General features: G+C 39.1%; 1 protein-coding gene across 11 annotated transcripts in view; it reads right to left on the bottom strand.

Moving 5' to 3' along the window:
* Window positions 1-21,781, bottom strand: part of SGIP1 (SH3GL interacting endocytic adaptor 1) — a 193,139-nt gene that overhangs the window by 27,706 nt on the left and 143,652 nt on the right. For 4 of the 11 annotated variants that reach the window (XM_045199489.2, XM_045199496.2, XM_053920512.1 and 1 more), the window contains one exon: window positions 17,287-17,352. The exons of 4 other annotated variants lie outside the window; for them this stretch is intronic. In XM_045199489.2, coding sequence (XP_045055424.2) covers window positions 17,287-17,352 — 66 coding nt within the window. Of the gene's footprint in view, window positions 1-16,295; window positions 16,356-17,286; window positions 17,353-21,781 lie in introns of all 11 variants that reach the window. 3 more of the 11 variants (XM_053920515.1, XM_045199499.2, XM_053920514.1) reach the window with 2 other exon arrangements.

Raw genomic sequence — 21,781 nt, 5'->3', positions numbered from 1 at the left:
ATATACAAAGCACACAGATATACATATGGTACATAGCCAGAAGTACAGAACATCTGTGATACTAACATTCTACTGGGGAGCAATTATGGGAAAACAAAGTTCTAGTCAGGGTCAGGGAGGGGGGATAAAGAAAAAAAAATTTGAGAAGCATTGGTTTACAGTTTTAAAAGGGCCGTGGATGTTCACGACCTCATACACCTCATCAACTCTTCTGGAAGAAACACTAAGGCAATGGTTTTGCTGAAGGATAATAGTTTCTGTTTTTCTTCAAGCTTACACTGAGTGAACAATATCTGTGGTGCCATAGTTATGGATGATCTAATCAGGACACTTGGGGGGCATATCTAGTAAGGACCATACAAAGGAACAGAGTACAGGAAAGGGAAGCTTGAGAGCGTGGTCAAGCCAGGAGAGGTGTTCTTCCATGAGCAATCTGGGCCATCCCTGAACTGAGGCAGGAAAGGGGCAAATACAGTCAGAGGACACAGTCGGAGAACCTCAGGTGAGCCTGGTCTAGGCTCCAAACCGAACAGGAGCAGGGCCATAGTACAATGGTAGGGGACAGTGACGCGGGTCCCTGAGCACCAGGAGAAAAACCGAGGCATTTGTTTAAGGAGTGGGGAGAATTCGAGGTTCCAAAATAGACACCCAAGCACGCTGGGCAGGCGGAGTATGCTTTTCTGTGAAATGTCTGGTGTGTCTTTCCAGAAAAGTGCCTGCTACTTCAAGATCTGACATTGGAGTTCACAGCACTAGCATTATTAGCCTATCAGAATCTTTTACAAATGGGAGACATGAAGACCTTTAAAAAAGAACAAAATATTCACTGAAGAACCATAATTAATACAAATGTATGAAAACAAGTTCAGCCTCACTCATAATCAAAGAAATGCCACATAGAGAATGTTTAATCTTTTCAGATTAGAAAATATCTGAAAAAATACTTCCTGCTTATTAGAACATAATGAAACAGGCACTGTAACATAAGGGTGGAAGTAACAATTGGTATAACCTTCTAGAAAACTGTGTGGCAATGTGTACCATGAACGTTTAAGTGTTTCATAATTGTAGCACATAATTCCAATTTTAAGAATTCACTCTAAGAAAATATTTTAAGGTCAAAGAATTACAATATGTGCAAAGATGTTCATGGCATGTGAGACAACTTAAAGCTACTTAAATGCCTAATAATTGAAGGGAAATAAACCATGATTTATGACAGAATGAAATGTGATGCAGACTTTTAAGTTTTCAGTAATTAACGATGAAGCCAAAGACAGTTACATATTGCATTTCCCCTATTAGATTGGAGAAGTGGGAACACTGACATAACTTAGCGTTGATAAGGGCATGGAAAACTCGCTAGTCGTAATGCTGGCATGAGCATTTTGGAGTGACATTTAGCAATATGTAGTAATATTCAAAATACACATCCCTTTAACATAGCAATTCCATTTTTAACAACTTATCTGTAGGATACATTCAAAAACATACATAAGGATATAGGTTTAAGGCTGTTCATTGTACCATTTGTCAAAAGCCAAAAAAAAAAAGGGGCTAAAAACCTAAATATCTATTAATAAAAGATAGGTACATTCATATGATATGACATTAGGGAACCATTAACATGATTACATAGATATGCATGTATATACATACACATGCACACATGCATACACTGCATACAGTACATTGAAATGGCTACTATTGACTGACAGTTACAGAACATTATATATTCTATTTGCATAAAATTGTACATAACCTATTTCCTTTAGTACAAAAAACAGACTTTTGAAAACATTTTAACATCTCTGAAATTGAGATGTATCTTGTAATCAATGTCAGAAGAAACCTGGTAGCTGCTAACAAAGCAGGCTCACTCCCGCCTTTGCTTGTACTTGTGGGAATTATCCACCTGCAGTTAACAGCTCATCTCTTGGTCTCCTAGCTCGGTTTGAACTAGAATTGATAGCCTGTCGTGTGAGCAAATTTTAACTTACATTTGGACCCTTCCCTTCCGAGTGTTTTTTTTTAAAGATTCCAGTTGATGCAGTAATAAAGTGAGAAGTTATTAGTACACAGATGGTAAACCGTCACATGCAACGTCAGGTAGAAGAAACTGTCGCATTCTTTGAAATCTAAACCACAGAATTTTGAAAGATGAGACAAGTAGGTTATGACTGAATTACGCATTGTAAAAGAATATGTAACTCAGGTGTTGAAACTGTATCTGTCAAAAACCTCTAAGTGACTTTCAAGATTAAACTAATGCTGTTAAAGAGGATAAGAGGTCCCTGTTATGAACATGCAGAATAAAAAGCATCAAGTCACTATGACATTAAACGTAACTGCTAATGCCAGAAGGAATTTAGATGTATCCTGAGTTTTGAATATAATATAGGTTTAGACTTGATTTCTGATGGTTATACTGAAGATAGTGGTATGCATTTTGTCTGCTATTGTTAGAAAAAATGTTTTTCTACAATTAATAAGGTTTATTTTATACCTAAAAAACTGTTATTAAACCGATGGAATATACTTCAATGCATGACTTCTTGCATGAACTTCAAATACATGAGGTGTATGTGTATGTGTGGGTATAGATATATACAAAGAGAATTTCATTCATAAATTTTCACCAGCCCTGGCCAAGTAGCTCAGCTGGTTAGAGCGTAGTTCTGATACGCCAAGGTTGCGGGTTCTATCCCCAGTCAGGGCACATACAAGAAGCAACCAATGAATGCATAAGTGGAACAAATCAATGTTTCTCTTTCTCTCTCTCCCTTCCTCTTTTTCTCTAAAACTTAATTAAAAAAAAGATTTTTCACAAACATTAAAAATGTTATCTCTACTAATTTCTCAACAGTGTGCTCTCATGGTTGTAGCTACTTGTTTTTTTTTTAAGTTCCAGTATCTTTTCTTTCCTTCAGTTTTATTGAGGTATTAACTGAGAAATAAAACTGTTAACATTGAAAGGATTCTTCCCATTTAGTTAGTTAACACATCCATCACCTCACATATTTTTCTTTTTTTGTGAGAACATCTAAGTTACGCTCTCTTACCAAATTTCAGTTGTACAGTACAGTGTTGTCAACCATAGTCCACATGTTTGCATTAGCTCCTCAGACCTTATTCATCGTATTGTTGAAAGTCTACCATTTTACCAACCTCTCCCTATTTCCCCACCCCCTCGGCCTCTGGCAGTCACTTTTCTACTGTCTGTTTTTTTGAGGTTGACTTTATTTTTTAGACTCCACATATAAGAGACACCAAACAGTATCTGTCTTTCTCTAATTTCTCTTCACATAATGCCCTCAAGATCCATCCCTGTTATTGAAAATGGTAAGATTTCTTTCTTTCTCTGTATTTACTTTTTTATCTACACTTTCCCATATTGCTTGGATTTTTAAAAGTAATGTGCTTAAGTCAATGTCATAATTAAAATAAAGCAAACTATGGGCTATTTTCAAATATGTCTTAATGGCATGGGGGACATTACTATATGTTAAAATAAAAGGATGCATTATTCTATGTTGTATGAAAATATAAACTACACATACACACAGTCACATACATATGCAAAATCTTAGAAAGGCAATAACCAAAATGACAGCAGTGTTTATTTATGGTATTATAAATTATTTCATTTATTAAATTATAAATTATTAAACTTTTCTGTTTGTCTAAATTTCCTATAATGAGCATGCATTATACTTTCATATTGTGACAACAATATCATAAATAGAAATCTCTCCTTTATTTCTTGAATGGTTCCTGTTCTTACAGTTAAAAAGTGGATGCTGGATATTTTGAATGCTACTGAAAGTTATTCCCCTAAGGGGCTGAGATGTATGAACAGAGAGCATAAAGAATGCTGTATGATTGCCTGAAATCTTGCTATTTGAGCTGCCAGTTTCATGGGGTAAGGGCTGTGAGCAGAACCCAAAAAAGGCAAAAATCTAAGGAAAGGAGTAATTAGCATTAAATACTCATTCTTCCTCTTCCTGGACTCACCCTCTCCAATGACGACTGCAACTCTTGCACATCAGCAAAACATCCTGGAAAAACGAACATTGCCCTTGCTTAGTTACACTTCTCCAGAATAAACTTCTGTGGTTTTCCAGAGGCATATGCCAAGCCTCTAAATCAGATCATAGGGGAAGCCATACGTATCATGTCCTGGTGACTTGGCACAAGCAGATCCGGAAGAGGAAGAAAAAGTACGAAACCTGGGCTGCTGAAAGTGTGTGCTCTAGCAGAAATTATTACCACATACATGGTTCAAGATCAAGACACAAAAGTATTAAAATCTTAAGGGCAATGACTTATCCTTATGCCTTATCTTAAATGCCATGTCTTGATGACCCCAAAGCAATCTTTGATTTAAAAAATGAAGCAATGAATATAAAACTCTTAGTACATAGTAAGTATTCATTAATGATAATTATTGTTTTAGGAAATGATTACATTTGTATATAATTTATAGTTTATAAACGCCTTTCACAAGTAACTGACTAAAATCTGTTAGGGTATTTATACCATAAAAAATATGGTATTTATTAAATATATTCATTCAACATACATTGAAAGAGCTCAGAAATGGGAGATTCTCCTGAGTCTTGACATCACCCGTTTGAATCATTTTTTCATTCATATGCCAGTTCTCTAAAGGGGCAAATCAGAGTCAAGAATAGTGGAGCGGGCACCCTCAGTCTGTGGACAGCTGAGAAGACACATAACAAACAGCTACCCTGTGACGAAGGCTAACCACCACACAACCGTAAAGCAGTTGCCCCTGGTGATTCTTGGCTTCTCCATCCTTTTCTCAGGAAGTTTGAAATTGTCAAATCTGCTGAAATGCCACGATTTACAAATCCTTTAATAAAAGAGTTGGTAACCTTTCTTCCACATCTTCCATCAGCATTAACACACTCCCCCTAACCGCCCCCCACCCCCAAGAGTGTATCACTAGGCAGATCATTAGTCTCAACGAGTCAGCTGTAATGATAGGCTCCGGTGGAGGCAGGAGGGGGGCTGCACTGCAGGGAGGAGGCATTCTGCTTCTGAGACATTCTTCTGTGCCATAAGCAGCGAAGAAAAGCCTGCTCAGTGTCCCTGATGGTAAGCGGGGAGGCTGTGTAGCAACTCGAAGTAAATCAAATTGCCAGATGTTTTATGGGGAAGAAGACTAGAATGCTACAACACAGCCTTCTGCAAAGCGGGTGACCTAAATAAAACACAGGCATGTTGCAAGCAAGGGATGTGTGAAGTTGGACAACAGTGGTCAGAGCCGGTCCTCATTGGGCACTTCTCATGCCCTGACCTCAGTGGTGAACTATTTAACCTTGACTGCAACTGTGTAAAATACTTGCCACCACTTTTCCAATTTCCAGGGAAGGAAACAGACTTAAATAACTTACCTCAAGTCACACATTGTGCTGAGGCTATAATTTATTTATTTTAATTTTTAATTTATTTTTTATTGTTGTTCAAATACAGTTGTCTCCATTTTCATCCCACCATGGCCCCTGTCCCTGTAATTTAGATGCAGAAGGCTAATTCCAGAACCAATGCGTACTCACACACACACACACACACACACACATACTTCCCCTTTCTCCCAAACATATATATTCCATATTTTTCTCTATATGTGTGTACATGTACACATATATGTGCTGAGAGTAAATGGATATAAATTGGTGACTATTGCTAACATCTAGGATAATACCCAGTATACATTTAGGTTAGCATTTACACATTACATAAGTATTTATACTAGGACCCTAACATAACAACACCTAAAATTTACTCAAAGCAGACTCTATATAGGTTTAAATGTCACTCACATCTCTTTCTTTGGAAGTCATCCCTAATTTCTAGAACAGGTTAGGTCTCCCTGTCGGGTATGTTCCAAGCACCCTATTTTCTGAATTATAACATACTCTATACATTATTGTAAGTACTTGCTTACGTCTGGCTGCGGCGCTCATGAAGACAGTAAGGTGTCTTTCTTGTTCCCCAATATAACCCAATATCCTTTACAGTACCACACACATAGTATGCACTCAATAAATACCTAATGACTAAATGAACACAGTCATAATAACATTTGTCTTTTCATCAATATTATCAAGACCTTATTCTACAAATTTATTAGTCATTTTTCCTCTCAGACACCTACCAATGGCAGAATTAGTGAAAACTTTATGATTTTGTAGATATTAATGGAAAATTAATTTAATGAAAGTTAATAAAAATCAGTGGAAAATCTTACATTTTTTGTGCTGCCATCATAATCAATTTTGTGCACATACATATACGCACATGAAGGCAGTCCTGATCCCTGCTAAAGAACACCAACACAGAAATATGTCTGGGCATGTGCCACCTACCGGCAGGAGTGTTTCAAGTCAAATTCTGTAATGTACGGACAACTAATTCCTTCTTTTGAACCTAGCGTATATCTCTGTAAGTTTACTGTGGATGTAGGAAGGTAATGTTAGAATTTTTCTAAAGAACTACTACTACGTGAAAAAAATGAAGTGTCTGCCCTGACCAGTGCAGTTCAGTTGTCTGGGCCTGGTCCAAATTCCAGGTCAGGGTCCAAATTCCAAATGCCAGGGGTTCGGGTTTGTCCCTGGTCCCGGTGCATATAAGAAGCAACTGATCGACGTTTCTCACATCAGTGTTTATCTCCCTGTCTTTCCCCCTCCCTTCCCTCTCTGTAGGAAATAAATAAATAAAATATTAAAAAAATAAAATCTAAATAAAAGAAAAAATAAAGTATCCTGTTAAAGACAATTTTCTTCCTATTCATAAGTAAAGACACACAAAATTACTCAATTATTTTCAAGATTTATCCAAGTCATTACATTTTTGTTTGATATACACATGAATACTAAAAATCCCTTTGGTCTCATATTATGTTCAGTTTTGAGTGTTTATGTTTATATGCCAGGAGGAAGGAAAAAGAGAAAGAAATAAAAAAAATTGCAAGATGGATGAGAAGGACACACACCTAAGAGAAGATGAAAGGCCTTGAGGGCAGATCTTAGGGAAAAGGGGCCGCGCCATCTGTACGACAGATAACTTGTGTTTGCAATAACAGCTCTCCAGACGCTGGTATTTTCCTCCTAGGCTTGATGTCTGCACTTTTCCTATCTGGTACTTAGGTTAACAATCATACGCAGAGTGCAGTGGGTCAGCCAGTTAAACATCTCCTCAAGTATGGACAACTGAGAGACAACGGATCAGCAAAAGTCATCTATTTTTATATACATACATACATATATATACACATAATTTATTTTTAAACTATTTAATATATCCCACAAAATATATCTATTGAGTATCATGCATTCAAAATTAATCACTGCTATTTGTGTGGCTATTTAAAGAAAAAATACAATGGAGGAATTTTCAAGTTCCAGTGCTTTTCTTCCCCCATTATGGCTCCTGAATGCAGGCACGCCCCAAGGTTAAACCCTCACCTCCATGGATGCAGCCCTTATCTCTAAGCAAGTGATCATCAGTTTTCCAGTCTGTTTACTCCTGATGCATACTATATATGCGTGGTGTGCACGATGTCAAAGCTGAGAGGTTTAAAAAGAGGCTTGTTTTTCCTGAGCAAATCTAACACTGCCAGAGGCTCCTTTTTCCTGGTCGACAACAGCCCGCCTCTCCCTGTGCCTCAGGACAGAAGACTTCATTCCTTTCCACAGCCTGCCAGATGTCAAATGTTTCTCCCTCAGTGGTGTTTCTCAAATCTCTTGATGAAAACAGTTCTACCAGTCCCTTACTACTTCTTTCAAACTGCTTTAGAAAAATCTTTAAATTTCTCCCTGCCTCTCATCCTAAAAATCAAAGATGATCATACCTTTCTCAAAAAATTCTCAAATTTCCACCTTGCATTGAGATGGTAACTCAAATTCTTTCTCTCAGTATATATAGACTTTTAGACTATAATCTCTACTTACTTTTCTTTTTAAAGAAGCTTTTATTTATTTATTTTTAGAGAGAGAGCAAAGGAGGGAGAAAGAGAAGCAGAGAAACATTGATGTGCAATCGGTTGCCTCTTAAACAGGCAACCTTTCTGTTCGTAGGCTGGTGCCTCGTCCACTGAGCCACACCAGCCGGGGCTAGTCTCAACCTACTTTTTAGGATCATCTTTTCAAACATTCCTTGCCTCTCCCAGTGTTTGCCATCCCTGAACAAAACCTAGATATCACTCACCCTAAAGCCTTTGCTCAAGTCATTTATCCAATTTGGAACACTCTTAGCTGCCTGAAGTCCTCCCGGCCCCTGGATGCCAGGCCCCTCAAGTCCCTGCACAAAGTTATTTTAGATTCTCCACAGTTAAAACAATTCATTTTTTCATATTATTCCAGCACATTTTCACAATTCTATTATGGCACTTACCACAGTACATCTTTGATAGGAAATGCCTATCTCTTCTATTTCTTGTGAATTCCTAGAAGGCAGAAGCTGTACCATTTTCCCTTCACAATTCCTACACGGGGGCTTATAGACAAGAGCTCATGGAACACTTGTGGATCACTGAATGAAGAAAAATGAGTGAATATTCTTTAACTTTTTTATTCTATTCATAATGACCCTTGTTCTTTTTTCCTGCTCGAGGAAACTATTTAACTTCTGTTTTGGGTTTTGAAATTGTCTACACATAGTAACCCTTCTCTTGGAGGCTTAAGAGTATGTGCTGTTCTTGTTAGTTCCCCACTTGAGGAGCTCCAGTCAGATGAGATATCCTGTTTTATAATCTACTTCTGCACACAGGCAAGTGTGACTCAAACTCGGGGTTCATCTCCTGGGAGTCAAAGGCTTCAATCTTGAGCGAAGCAAAAGCTGTCTAACATTTATACAGCTTAAAGTTATTAAATTGCATTCATTTTTGAGTGGGGGACACATTAAAAAAACCACTGTGTGTTTTATACTGTTATGGCCGTAAGAGTAAGGAAATACATCATCAGTGAGTCTGATGGAGGTCCGAGAAGGAGCTCCTGAGTTTCATCATTATCAGAGACTCAGCAAGTCACTCTGAAGACCAGGAAGATACCAGACATAAGGAACAAGTGCATCTTGGGTATGGCACCATCTTGGTCCCTTTCCTTAATTCTCCTCTTTCAGTTTGAATGCAACCACAGAGTATGAATAATGAAAACCTTTTCAGAACTATCAAGCCATGAAAAGATACAGAGAAACCTTAATGCGTATTACTAAGTAAAAGGAGCCAATCTGAAAGGGCTACATACTGTTTGATTCAAACTGTATGACATTCTGGAAAAGGCAAAACTATGGAGCCAGTAAAAAGATCAGTGCTTGCCAGGAGTTGGAGGTGGGGAGGGATGAATGGGCAGAACATAGAAGATTTTTAGAGCAGTGAAAATACTCTGTATAAAACTATAATAGCAGATATATGTAGCCATACATTTGTCCAAACCCACAGAATATACAACAGCAAGAGTGAACCCTAATGTAAACTGTGGGCTGTGGGTGATAATGATGTGTCAGTGCAGGTTCATCAGTGGGAGCACATGTACTGCTCTGGTGGGGGCTGTTGATAGTGGAAGAGGCTGTGCATCTGTGGCGGGACGGGGGAAGTCTCTATACCTCCCCCTCAATATTCTGCAAACCTCAAATTGCTCTAAAAAACAAAGTCTTAATAAAAGTAAAACAAATATAAAAATCTTTCACATTGAATAATGCGTTAATAAACAAAAAAATCTATCTTAATGATCCTGCCAGGTGGGTATTATATTTTCCACTTTAAAGATTATAAAACAGAGACTCAAGAGAGATTAAATTCTCAAGATCACATGATTACTAAGTGGCACTGACAGATCTAAATATTACAGTGGTTAGAAACATTAGGTTTATAATGTAACACTAACCCCAACATGTTATATTATAAATAACCAATTATAAATTGGTTCATTGGGTAAAATGAACCAATTTACCCACTGATGAGCTGCGTTATCTTGGAATATTTACCTAAATTCTCAGAGCCTCTGTTTACACATCTATAAAACTGAATCATAATAGTGCCCACTTCATGCAGCTGCTTTGTGGATTACATGAGTTTGTGGATCTGAAGTAAATTGCACAGGATGTGTGTGGTCCATGGTAGGAGCTCATCAGCGATATTGCATCAGTAGTGTTAGTATCAGCAGCAGCATCCCAGATGTGCTGGGTGCAAATAAAATGATCCAGGTACCCCTTGCTTGGTGATTCAGGACAGAAGCTACCACTTTATTTAATTGAATAGAATTCTGATAGGAATTCTGTACATTCATGGCCTCCCCAGCAGCCCAGTCATACAATGTAGCCTAGACCTCAGGCCCCTCTTTACTGTAATATGAAGAAATATATGTTTGGTCTTTGTCTCCAGTTCCTGGCACAGAGCTCCCAAAACTCTTGTGATTTCCTGAGTGACAGAGGCGAGAGGGGAGTTTTTGTTTTTCGTAATAGTCCTCTTTCCATACCTGACTTCATACTAATAACATCTCTTGGAGGAGGGGGGCTCCTTGCCAGAGGAACCAACCCCGTGGGTAGAGCAGTGGAACTTTCTGTTCTATTCCTGGACCTCTGAGGAGAGGAGAGAGCCTGGAGAGTGACTTACTCACCAATGGCCAATGATGAAATCAATCATGCCTATGCAATGCACCTCCAAAAAACCCTAAACAATGAGGTTTGGGAGCTTCTGGGTTGGTGAACACATCAAGGTACTGGAAGGGTGGCGCACGCAGGGAGGGCTTGCAAGCTCTGTGCCCCTCCCCCATGCCTTGCTGCATGCATCTCATTGGGCTGTCCTTGAGTTGTTTCCTTTTTAATAAATAGGTGTTAGAAATTAAAGGGCTTTCCTGAGTTCTATGAGCCATTCCAGCAAATTATCAAACCCCAGATGGGGGATGTGGGCACCCCCATTTATGTCCGGGTGAGATGACTTGGGACTTCCAGCTGGCCTCTGAAGTGTGGGTAATCTTGTGGGACCGAGCCCTTAACTGGTGGGGTCTGCGCTAACTCACAGTAGTGCCAGCATTGTTAATGTAAGGGAAACACCCAACACATTTTGTCAGAAGTGTATAGAGCAAGAGGTTTCTGTTTTATTGGTTCCCTGTTCTATGACCAGTAAACATGAGACAGGGCAACCATGTCAGAGAACAGGAAACCAAAGGAAGTATCAGCATGCTGGTCAATCCCAGAGATTTTCAGAACCAGGCGACTAATTTCTTACGAAGAGGCAAAGTGAGGTCTGAAGCCCTCAGCAGATGTGCCTGGTACATCTCTCATGCTCTACTTGAGTCATCTTAGTATGTTTAGGTTATTAAAAACAAACAAACAAATGACCGTGACCGTCAGTTGGTTTAATAGAAAGGATTCTACATTTTATACTTACAGTATACTTTATGTATGAAAATTCAGAATGGCTAGGGAATGTGATTTTAGTATTTTCAATGAAGACAGTCTTGTATCACTGCTTTTTACATTTCTACAGTTTTTCCCCAACCCTGCTGAAGTTAATGCTGTGTTTTACAGAGCAGGTCCTCAGTGACTCCACTGCATCGATTGGAAAGGGCCTACAATGAAGTAGGACACTTGCCACTTAAAGAATATTGCGAATTTAGCAAAACAGTTGCTTCCCAGAAAACTGGCCACACTTTCCAAATTTTCCTTTTTCTAGTGACTCTAAAGCGAACGAATTGATATCTTTCCGGCTACATGTGAAAAACTGGGTGTTTGTTTGTTACAGGGTGTTACTGCTATGTCAGGGTAAGGAGAGTTGAGAGGTTCATGACTATGATTGTGTCGTACCAATTAATTACTAAGTAGGGATATTTAATAACCTGCAGAAGGAAGTCAGAAGTCTAAAGTGCTGAAGAGTTCATTTTTTTCACACAGTCAACGTCATTCTAAACAGGACAAAGTAGCTCCTGGGGCGTAGATGATTAAAGTCCCTATAGAAACTTTTTTTCCCCTCTTCATAAGGGTCTAAATCTGGGAAAAGAAAAGAGCTTGAATAGTGCACTGAATGAGAATAGTGGGTGGTTGTGAGGCCAGAGGTTATCAGCAAGGTCAAGGACAAGATATGATCAGGGGATTGGAGGACAGGAAGGTTAGAAGATTAGGAAAACCCACCAGCACCACCTGCCTCCAGCGGCTGTTGCAAAGGCTGGAGGAGAGAGCCAAAGCAGTGGATGCCGGGCAGGAATGGCCCTGGGGAGCCACCCTGGGGGCAGGGCTGTCACTCTCCACTCTGTCTCTTGCTGACTGAGTGAGCCTGCAAAAGTTACGTACCTGAATCCTAATTTCCTCATCGGTGAACTATGCAGATGCAATGAGATAACAAATAGAATGTACTCTGTGCTAGTTAGCACTCAGAGGTTAGTTATTATTTATTACTTTTATTACCTCAGGTCCCCTATTGAAAATTGCAACCCAGTATGTTCCATTCTGCTGTTCTGTTTTATTTTTTCTCTAGAACATATTACCATCTCCAGTATATTTTCCTTATTTATCTTATTTTTGACTTGCCACATTAGAAGGTAAGCTCCACGGGGACAGGAATTGTTTTCTGTTTTGTTCACTACCAGGGCCTGCCTAAGACAGTGCTAGTACACGCAGTACTCAATATGAATTTGTTGAAGGAAAGAATCATTGCCTAATATAGAGGAAGGGTGACCAACTGTTAGTTATAAATAGCCAAATGACCCCTGCCAGTGGGGACCGTTTCCAAGACGTGGCCAGAGGTGTGGGTTGCTGAGTAGAGTGGAGGAAAAGTTCGTGGGAGTTGCCGGAGTCAGAGGCCCTGGAGCCAGACCCACAGAGCTGCAGGACTTTTCAGGGAGAGTGCCACAGGAGACGTGCTGGTCCCTGGGGAGAGCTGGGGCGAGTCAAGGAAACAGGTGGGCGATTTTGGCAGAGAGCCCTGGAGTGTAGAGAAGGGTGTTGCGGGGGAGCGGCGTTCTAGAAGATGGGATGGGAGCGAGAGCAGTAAAGAGGAGCACAGAGCAGCCTAGAGCTGTGTGCGCAAGACGCGGTGAGCCCGGGGTGGAAATGATGTCGACACAAGAGCACTCAAGAGTGATGGTTGCAGGGCTTGCTTGTTTTTCTCATCACCACATACAAGGTGATTTTATAGTTAAATCAGCTAGGCAAGGAGAGGGACTGCACCTTTCCGGGAACATTTTGATGGTAAAATGCTCTAGGAAACTGTTCAAATATGTAACAGTCACATTTCCTACTTGTCATGGAAATATCTTTCCCTTCCTTCCATCTCAGAAGGACACTTGATAGCTTCAATAGGATACACTCCTGGGTGCATGAATTTAAAAAGTTATTACTTTTTGTAACCTTGACTTTTTTTATTAACCTAATTTACATAGGTTAAGATTTCAGTGAAACTGTTTATAAAAGTAAAACATTAAGAAAAGCTTTGAGACAACAGTGTGGTGATGGCCAAAGGGAAGTGGAGGTGGGCAAAGGGGGAGAGGGGAAATGGGGACATCTGTAATAGTATCAATAATAAAAATAAAGGAAAAGAAAAAAAATAAAAGCTTCGGAACTCTTGTGAGTTAGAACTGCTGTCTTACACTTTCCTATGCCTCTAGTTCAATTAATCTGGAAAGGTGAAGCGCCTCCTGTTATCTCCAAAGAAACTCACAAGCCAGTGCTCATTAGCTGGTGAGTCCGTGGCCCAGCCCCTTCCCCAGTGACTACGATGCCTGCAGCACGGCAGGAACAGAGCTATGAGTCCCACGGGGTGAAGTTCTGAACACTATAAACACAATACTTAGAGGCCAATGAATAATAATTTAAAAGAATTTAGAAAAAGTGATTTTTTTTTGACACGTAAATCTTTCTTCCTTTTCTACATTCCCTGAATGAAGAACTGAAGATGATAATTAATAATAACAAATGTGGGTAAAATCAGAGTGCCCTAGAAGAATATGCCAGAAATGCTATTTAATAAAGCATGTTTAATGGCAGTCCTTTGGGAATATAAAAGTTGGGAAGGGGCACTATTCTCAAGGCACTTGAACATGCCACCATTTCTATGTCATTTTATCATCACAGCAGAAAATTTAAAAAATCCTTTCAGGTTGAACTAGCTAAAAATATCTGAGACTAATGTTTATAAATAATGAAAACAAACCATCTCCATTCTTAAAACATAGTCATTCTTCCTCAGGTGGCAAGGTGTTATTTTTAGTCCCCCCTAAATTTCCCCCTGAAGTTGATTCTAAGGTACTTTTATCTTTACAAGCATTCCTTGTGCGATAAGGAGGGACACGCATTAGTGATACGGCTGCCCTGTGGTCCCCCGGGGAAGCTCTGTTTATATTTCCCACATTTGAGCAAAGTCCAAATAATGATAACTCAGCAGTACAGATTCCAAGTAATTTCTATTAAAACTTTCTTGCATGACTTCTTTTGGCCCAAATTGAGATGCTTAAGGAATTTGGATCTTACTAATTAGAATGACAATGTTACCAAATTTAGATAGTCAGAAATCTACTAACAAAGGTTGTATTTTCTGAAAGTAAAAAATGTGGTTCACATTATCTTATTCCACACATTTATTAATAGTTATGTTTGATTGATAATGTATATTTTAAAAACAAACCAACAACCAAAAATTGTCTTTAGATTGGTATCTTTCGGGAAAAAAACCTCTCTCTTTTTAAAGAAACCCCAACTAAAATACAAGCGAATGAGCCAATAGCAAACTGCAACAACACAAAACCTGCCGAAGTGGGTTTTTTTTGAAATTCAGACCATTATTGAGGATAGCTGGTAATGGATCGCCTAATTTCCGGTTAAAACACGGTACACCACAGCTTCCAGGCCAGACTGAACCAGAGCAAGGACCTTTACACGTGCGGGTAGTTTTGGTACCTCAGGATTACCCACCTGCTCAACCCACTCCTTCGGAAATGTGCGGATCCGTAAAAAGACACCTGGGCACTTACTAATTTCATCTTATTCAAAGAGAAGGTACAGAAGGTCGTACGTTTGTAGACTTTGCATCTTGGTTATTACCAAATTAATGATCCGAGACAATCAAGTCTTCTAGCGTGATGTGGACCGCCTGTCCTCCTGTCCTCTACCCAAGCCAGGACAGGAAATCAGGTATTTGGAAAGTTTTAAATCAGACCATATTTTTTGCTGCTATCCAAACTACTGCAAGCTAAGGACTTCCGTTTCTAGGACCATCTTGTGAGAAAAATGTACTGTTCACAGAAGAAAGCCACACCACACACACGACTCAAGAATCTATCAGCCATCTCCACCTCTGCAACTGCATAAACACACATCGAGTTCCGAGTGCCGTCCCGTTGTCGTGTAACTCAGACGAGTTCAATATTTAGATGCAATTCTAGAGCAGAATCGTTTCTGGCCAATTTTTGATCCCTGAATATATTTAGCTATGTAAAATGATAAAAAATAGGGGCCTAAGTGATAAATATTTATGTGTAAGATGACCCATCAATGAAATTACTTCATTTTCCCTCCATTAGTTTAAATAGGCCATTTAATCAAATGCTTGGCCTGTTAAAATTATTTAGAATTTAAATATAAAATAGAAGATTGTTAATCCTTAATGCAGAACATAGATTTTCCAACACTGAGGTTAGATATCTCGCATATCCGTGTGTATTTCCCTTAATCTCCTAAGATGAGGTCTGGCGACAGTTGTCCACTGTACCGCAGTCATTTCCTGTGTGATTTCAGGAGACGTAAACGGAACTCACTACAATACACCACCACTTCCTCTTCCTCACTTTCCTGATCTTCCATGTAGCTTCCTTGTTATGAGGATATTTATACATGTATTTACGTTTTACAATAATGAATGTTATATCTGAAATATTAATTATCCAAAACAGAGGTAAATGCCAATTCCAACCAAAAATGTCCTTATATTTGTTGCATTGCATTTGCAAAAGTATGAGGAAAGAGCCCTGGTTGACAGAGTTAAGTTCCTTGGACAAAAAGGTATTTTGTTTTGATTTTTCAATTTAACACAGTTAACTAAGCCACCAAAATTAAATGCAAATTAGCTTTAATTTTTAATATGAAAAAATTGAAGATCCCATACAAACCAAATTCATGTAATATTTTCTTTAGTATTTAATATTTTCTAAGTAGCCATAGCATTTTTATATAGAGAATGAGGCTAGGTCTTTGAAAAGAATTGGGATTTTGAAGTGCAGATGGGGGACAAAGGAGGAGGGGAATATAAATCAGAATCTGGTATGCTATGCACTACTTACCTTCAAAAGTCAAATAAAACTTTCCTCTGTCAAACCAAACGAGGGAAGGCTGTTCATTCTCTGTATGGCCAGGAGTTGAAGCGGGATGGGAAAGGTTAAGGAGAGGGAGAGAGAAGGACACAGTATGAGTTAGAGAGCAGGTCATTAATCTCACTATGGGGGGAGGGCAGAGGCACTGCATGCCAGCGTGCAGGGGAAGGGGAAGGCTGGCGATCTATGGGGTTTGGTTTTGTTTTTAGTTCAGGAAACAGAAAGCAAAGCAAAGCTATGGATGCCTAAAGGGATGGGCACGTGTTGTTGGTAGCTTGATACTGGGTGCTTGTGCGCATGGAGCGGAAGTCTTCCTGGCCATGCAGGGGCGCCAGCATGTTTTAACTGCACTAGTTTGGGCAAACTGTCACTCAGCAATTGCTGAATTGTATCCACTTCATCTTCGATGTCAACCCCTTCTATGTTTGCAAAAAGATAAATGGAGTTACGGGTCATATAAACTTAGTTTAGGTTTTAAATGACAATAGCATCGCATATATCAATTTAATGTTCCTGGAAGACATCATACATCTTCCATCCCTTCCCCTGGAATCACCTTTGGAAGCCAGACACAAAACACCTTTTACCTATTTACCAAAGAGAAAACAAGATTGCTAACAGTGCTCTATTCTTTTTTAAATTAAAAAGCAGTCACTAGACATGTAATTCTGAGCAGTTAAATTATTCCTTCCTTTATAAATTCACGAAGCAATAATAGCATCTCACTTTTTGGATCCTTTTCAGTGAGAAACTGTCATGCAACCTGCTGCTTTCTAACATGTTCACTTAAAACAATCCAATGGCACGAGGTCCACAATGAACGGGAAACAGGGTGCATCTGAGAGGCACTGGGCACTCATGAGGTGAGCAGCATGTCCATGAAGTTTTTAGCATTCCGATGGCATAATGGCTTGGATTTTTAAAGTCTAGATATCTAGAGATCACTTGGCTAGCACCATACCTGCAGGGGTTTCACAGCGCCTTTCAAATGAGGGCAGTTTGTCATAAAAAACATCATCTTCTGACACTACGAACCAAAGAAATATAAAGGAATGGAAAACAAAAACACAAATACAAATCCCAAATGAAATCAAGCAGCACACTTTACTGATCAAAACACGGGAATGATTTTAATGGAAAAAGGAAACAAAACCTAAGACACTGGGGGTGTGACTAGGACATAAAAAAAGTGATGTGCTCATTTCATAATGATTCTATGAGAAGAAATTAAAAAATTTTTTTTTAAAAGGCAGGTTTTAGCATCTGAATTTGGCTGAACTCAGTCCCAGGGAAGAAATCACACCTCCACCTTCTCAGGGAGTTGTTAAAGGCACTATTGTTAATAACTGACTGGTGAGAGTGTATTTCACTCAGACACAATTCTCAAAGGGCCAGCTACATGTCCATCAACAGAACCTCGTGACGGCCTCACAGAATCACCCAGCATGTGCTTCCCCGCACTGGGAAAAGAGGAAGCTTTTAAGAAGACCACGAAAAAGCAACCATGTAAATCTGAGGTCCCTGAATGAAGTATCCCATTTCCACTTCATCAATATCCAAATTCAATTTGCCTTGTCCCCGTCTTTGGTAGTTATGGGCTGTTTATTTTGAACAGCACTATTGTAATTCCATCTTTAGCTATAGTATCCAGCTATGGCCAGATGTCTTTGTAAATTGGGCTCGGCAGTTGCTTTGGACTCCAAGTGTTCCAGATCTCTGCACATGGTCCCCCTTCTCACCAACTAACAAATTCAGGTAATTAGAGCATTACTCTATCTGATTAAACAAACAAGTACTCCATGCCATAGGTCCTAAGGATATTATCATAAATTTAATAGAAAAATTGAGTAAAATCTGTACAGAGACTACTAAGACAGAATCCTTCCTACAATGTAGAGAAGACAAGGAAATGAAGGAGGGCAATAAAACTATTCCATAAACAGTGTTTCTTGGAAAATGGTCTACTAGCTTGCCTCCTAGACTGAGGGAGTGAGGCAGGGAAACTATTTCTTTGTCAATTCCTAAGGTTCTAGGACATCACCTGTTAATCAGTTTTTGTTATACATGTGGTTCCGCTGGTGGCTAGAACAAGTTAATGCAAGTCCTATAATACCTATAGAAGAAGAAGAGGACAAATGGAATTGGCACTGAGGAGGAAGCAAAACAGTTACATGGCAGTAACAATGTAACAGTGCCTTTTCATACCTACTAGTGGGAGATGATGGAGGGCTTTTCTTTTTTTTTAAAGCACTAATTTCCTATTTACAATCTCATTAAAATGAGGAGCCTCCAATACTGTCATTTGTTCTTTGAGCTGAAGTTGCAAGAAAATAGTTCATAAAGTTTGAATAGCGAGCTTCTGATTTTTTTTATAGTTGTTGTGGACATTGAGGGCTTGTAAGAAAACATCCTAAATAAACAGGAGAACTTGAAAAGTGAGTCACTGGATAGCTCTGTGCTTGATTAAAATAAGGGCAACACTCAAACTAAATAAAGAAGAAAAAATTTCCTTAAGGACTAAGCATGGAGATAGCCTCAAATTGATATATAATGGAGAAGCCAGTACTGAAGACAGACCTTTCCAAAAAATAGCAGAGGGAAAAAGAAAAAGATTAAAATTATATGTGGGAATTTTTAATTGGGATCAAGAATATCCATGCCCAACTGCCTGTTTCTTTTTATGCAGGATAATTGGCATTAGTACATGTATTTTTAAAAGAAACTTTATCCAATTCCGAATTGCGTGCCATCTTGGAGAGACAAAAGTTTGGAGGAAATATTTTAAGTTTCAGATGCTATGGTTAACATCCCAGTACTGCATACCAATGACCTTTGCTCAAATTTCTACACCAAAGGATGCATCAAAGTTCATGAAGCCTTCCTCATGTAGTGATTACTTGTCTTTCATTACAGATTCCTGGATCTTAAAGAGGCAAATGAAAATGCATAATTAACAGTGAAGGAATATAATTAATGGTAAATTAAACAATGAAGAAAAATTGCCTTTACTTTGGCCTTTTTGAATTGGGGTCTCCAATGAAGATTTTGCAAATATCTAAAAAAACCTGACCATCACTCATAGACATAAGAAACAAGTAAAAATGGATATTTACAGTTAGAGATAATTCCCTGTTTATTTTTACCTCAAATATCTAGGAGTTTATTTCTTATAATAGAATAACTTTAAATATTTTCTCCATTCCCATATTAATAGATTTTTCTCCCAAATCATAGAGTGAAGGTCCTGTGAGGTGTTCCTGAGTACAAAAAGAGAGTATTGGATTTCACTGACCCTAGGATGTGTACTTTTTCCCATTTTAACCTCTGCAACTGGAGTGGGTCCTAAAAACATTGTGATAAGAAAGCATCGCATCTTAGCTCAATGGGCAGTGTCTCCTTTCCTTTCTTGGTCATATGTACGATAACTGCATCTTCCAATGGATACCTTCCATTCAGTGAAGGAGAGCTGCACAGAAGCTCTTCGTTATTCGAGTGTGACAACACACAGGCAGTCCTATTTTCAGGTGTGGCGTCAGATTTACTGCTTTATAATTATAGCTCTCGTGGAAGATTTTATGCCTACAGTCTTACAGGGGCATATTCTTATATGAACTGTCAGGAAGGAAGATTAAACTTGGTCTTAAATTTTTAGTCCTTAAATTATGTTAAACTTTGCTTATTGGTTTGTATCACACTTGCCCCAATTTGGGCTCAAGTGTCCCAGGAAATGTCAAAAAGTATTGTGGTGGTGGGAGGGGAATGCTGAGCCACCCACTTCAGAGAATTTGCTGCTGAAATCCTCTATCTCTTTGAGCCACCTGACTTCATTAAGTAGACATTCCAAGACCATAGGGAGCAGTCAGTCCTTTGGTACTAGGAGCCAAAGCACACCCTCTCCAAAGAGAGATAAACACAGGCACACAAACAGCTGCTGGGCAGTCAGTCACTTGACAATGTGGTCACTTTAGTGAGAAGTGGCTGTCAGGTGACCCGCAGCAGCAGGAAATAAAGAACAGGAGAGTGAGGAACGCAGTGGGAAGATGAAAACTGAATTAAAAATAACAAAAACCCAACGGATTAAATCAGAATGCTCCTCAGCAATGAAGCAATGTGACTATCCTTTCAGGTGGCTTTTTAAAATAAACCCCTCTGTTGTTCATCTTGAAAGAATGCATGCTAGATGTGTTCGGAATTAAAGTCACTGGCGAGGATTTGAGATTTCTGCAGCAGGGAGTATAAAAACACATTGTAGAAAACATGGGCACAGTCCCAATTCCCTGTGTGTGCGGTTTTCTCTGTGAATCTCAATGAGTTGAAAGAACATGTTAGACAGTCATCTGAGGTCACTGAGGTTTGCTTTCGGAGTGATAGTTTATTCTTGTTTTCCTCTTTGACCAACCAGGAAAGTCCCGTGGAATAGGGGGGACAAATGATCTTAAGAACAACAGCAAGGGAACAACAAAAGCCAGAGCAGAAGTGGGGAAAGTGGCTGTAATAATCAAGAGTATTAAAGAGAGTTCAAAAATACGGTTGGGATGTTATAGAAAAAACAAACAAAAAGGCCAGAAAGAAAAGAACCAATAGGCATACAAAAACAAGAAACTCCAATTGCCCCAATTAATGATGCAGATAAGGAACAGAGTTGGCTATATATATAAAGTTAAATATCTGTATTACTGCATCATATGAAATTGGATAGCTGGCTGTATTTTCACCAAATTTGAAGGATTTTTTGGGCTGGTCTAATTAATAATATAGAGCATGTGATATAGTTGAACTCCTCTTTGGGGCTCCTAAGAGGCACACCTTAACTTATTCCACCGAAAAAATGGAGTTCTTTTCCAGAAGAGCTTCTGGCTTTGATCAAGCTACTACTCACATGGGCAACTCTGTATCATGCTCTTGGTAAGTAGCAGGAATTTATTTAGCTTTGGTTAATGATTCTCCCAAGCAATGCAGGATGGTCAGCTGGTTTATAACATGGAAGACTTGGGAGGGAAGTTCTGATAATAAAGGAGAACGATGGGAAAAAATGGAATGGGAAAGCCCCAGGTCAGACACCATGCAAACAGGAGAGGCGGCAGAAGCCTACGGAAGATGGGTAAGATGTTTAGAGAGAGACCAGCCTTGGGAAAAGGGAAGATGCTCCAGGCAAAAGGAGGCATTTAAACCTGGGAAAACCATCCAGCTGAGCAGCCACTCTCTATTCTTCCCTTTCATCACACCATAAGGAAAGAGGCCCAAAAGCATTTACTGAAAATGCCAGCAATGATTTATTTCTCAGGGAACATTGATCACAAATCACTGAAAAGCACTAGAAAAAAAATGTTAAAAAGTTTGCTCAAGTCCCACAATGCTGATGTATATACCATCTGTTGACATAAAAACTCCCAAAAATGATGAAGAAATTAAAGCTTCAAGAAAATAAAAGTTCTAAATTTTTGTGGTTTCTGATG

The sequence above is a fragment of the Desmodus rotundus genome, chromosome 3, assembly GCF_022682495.2.
Source record: "Desmodus rotundus isolate HL8 chromosome 3, HLdesRot8A.1, whole genome shotgun sequence".
Lineage (NCBI taxonomy): Eukaryota > Metazoa > Chordata > Mammalia > Chiroptera > Phyllostomidae > Desmodus > Desmodus rotundus.
Note: the sequence above shows the minus strand (reverse complement) of the source record. Positions and strands in the feature narration are given on the sequence as shown.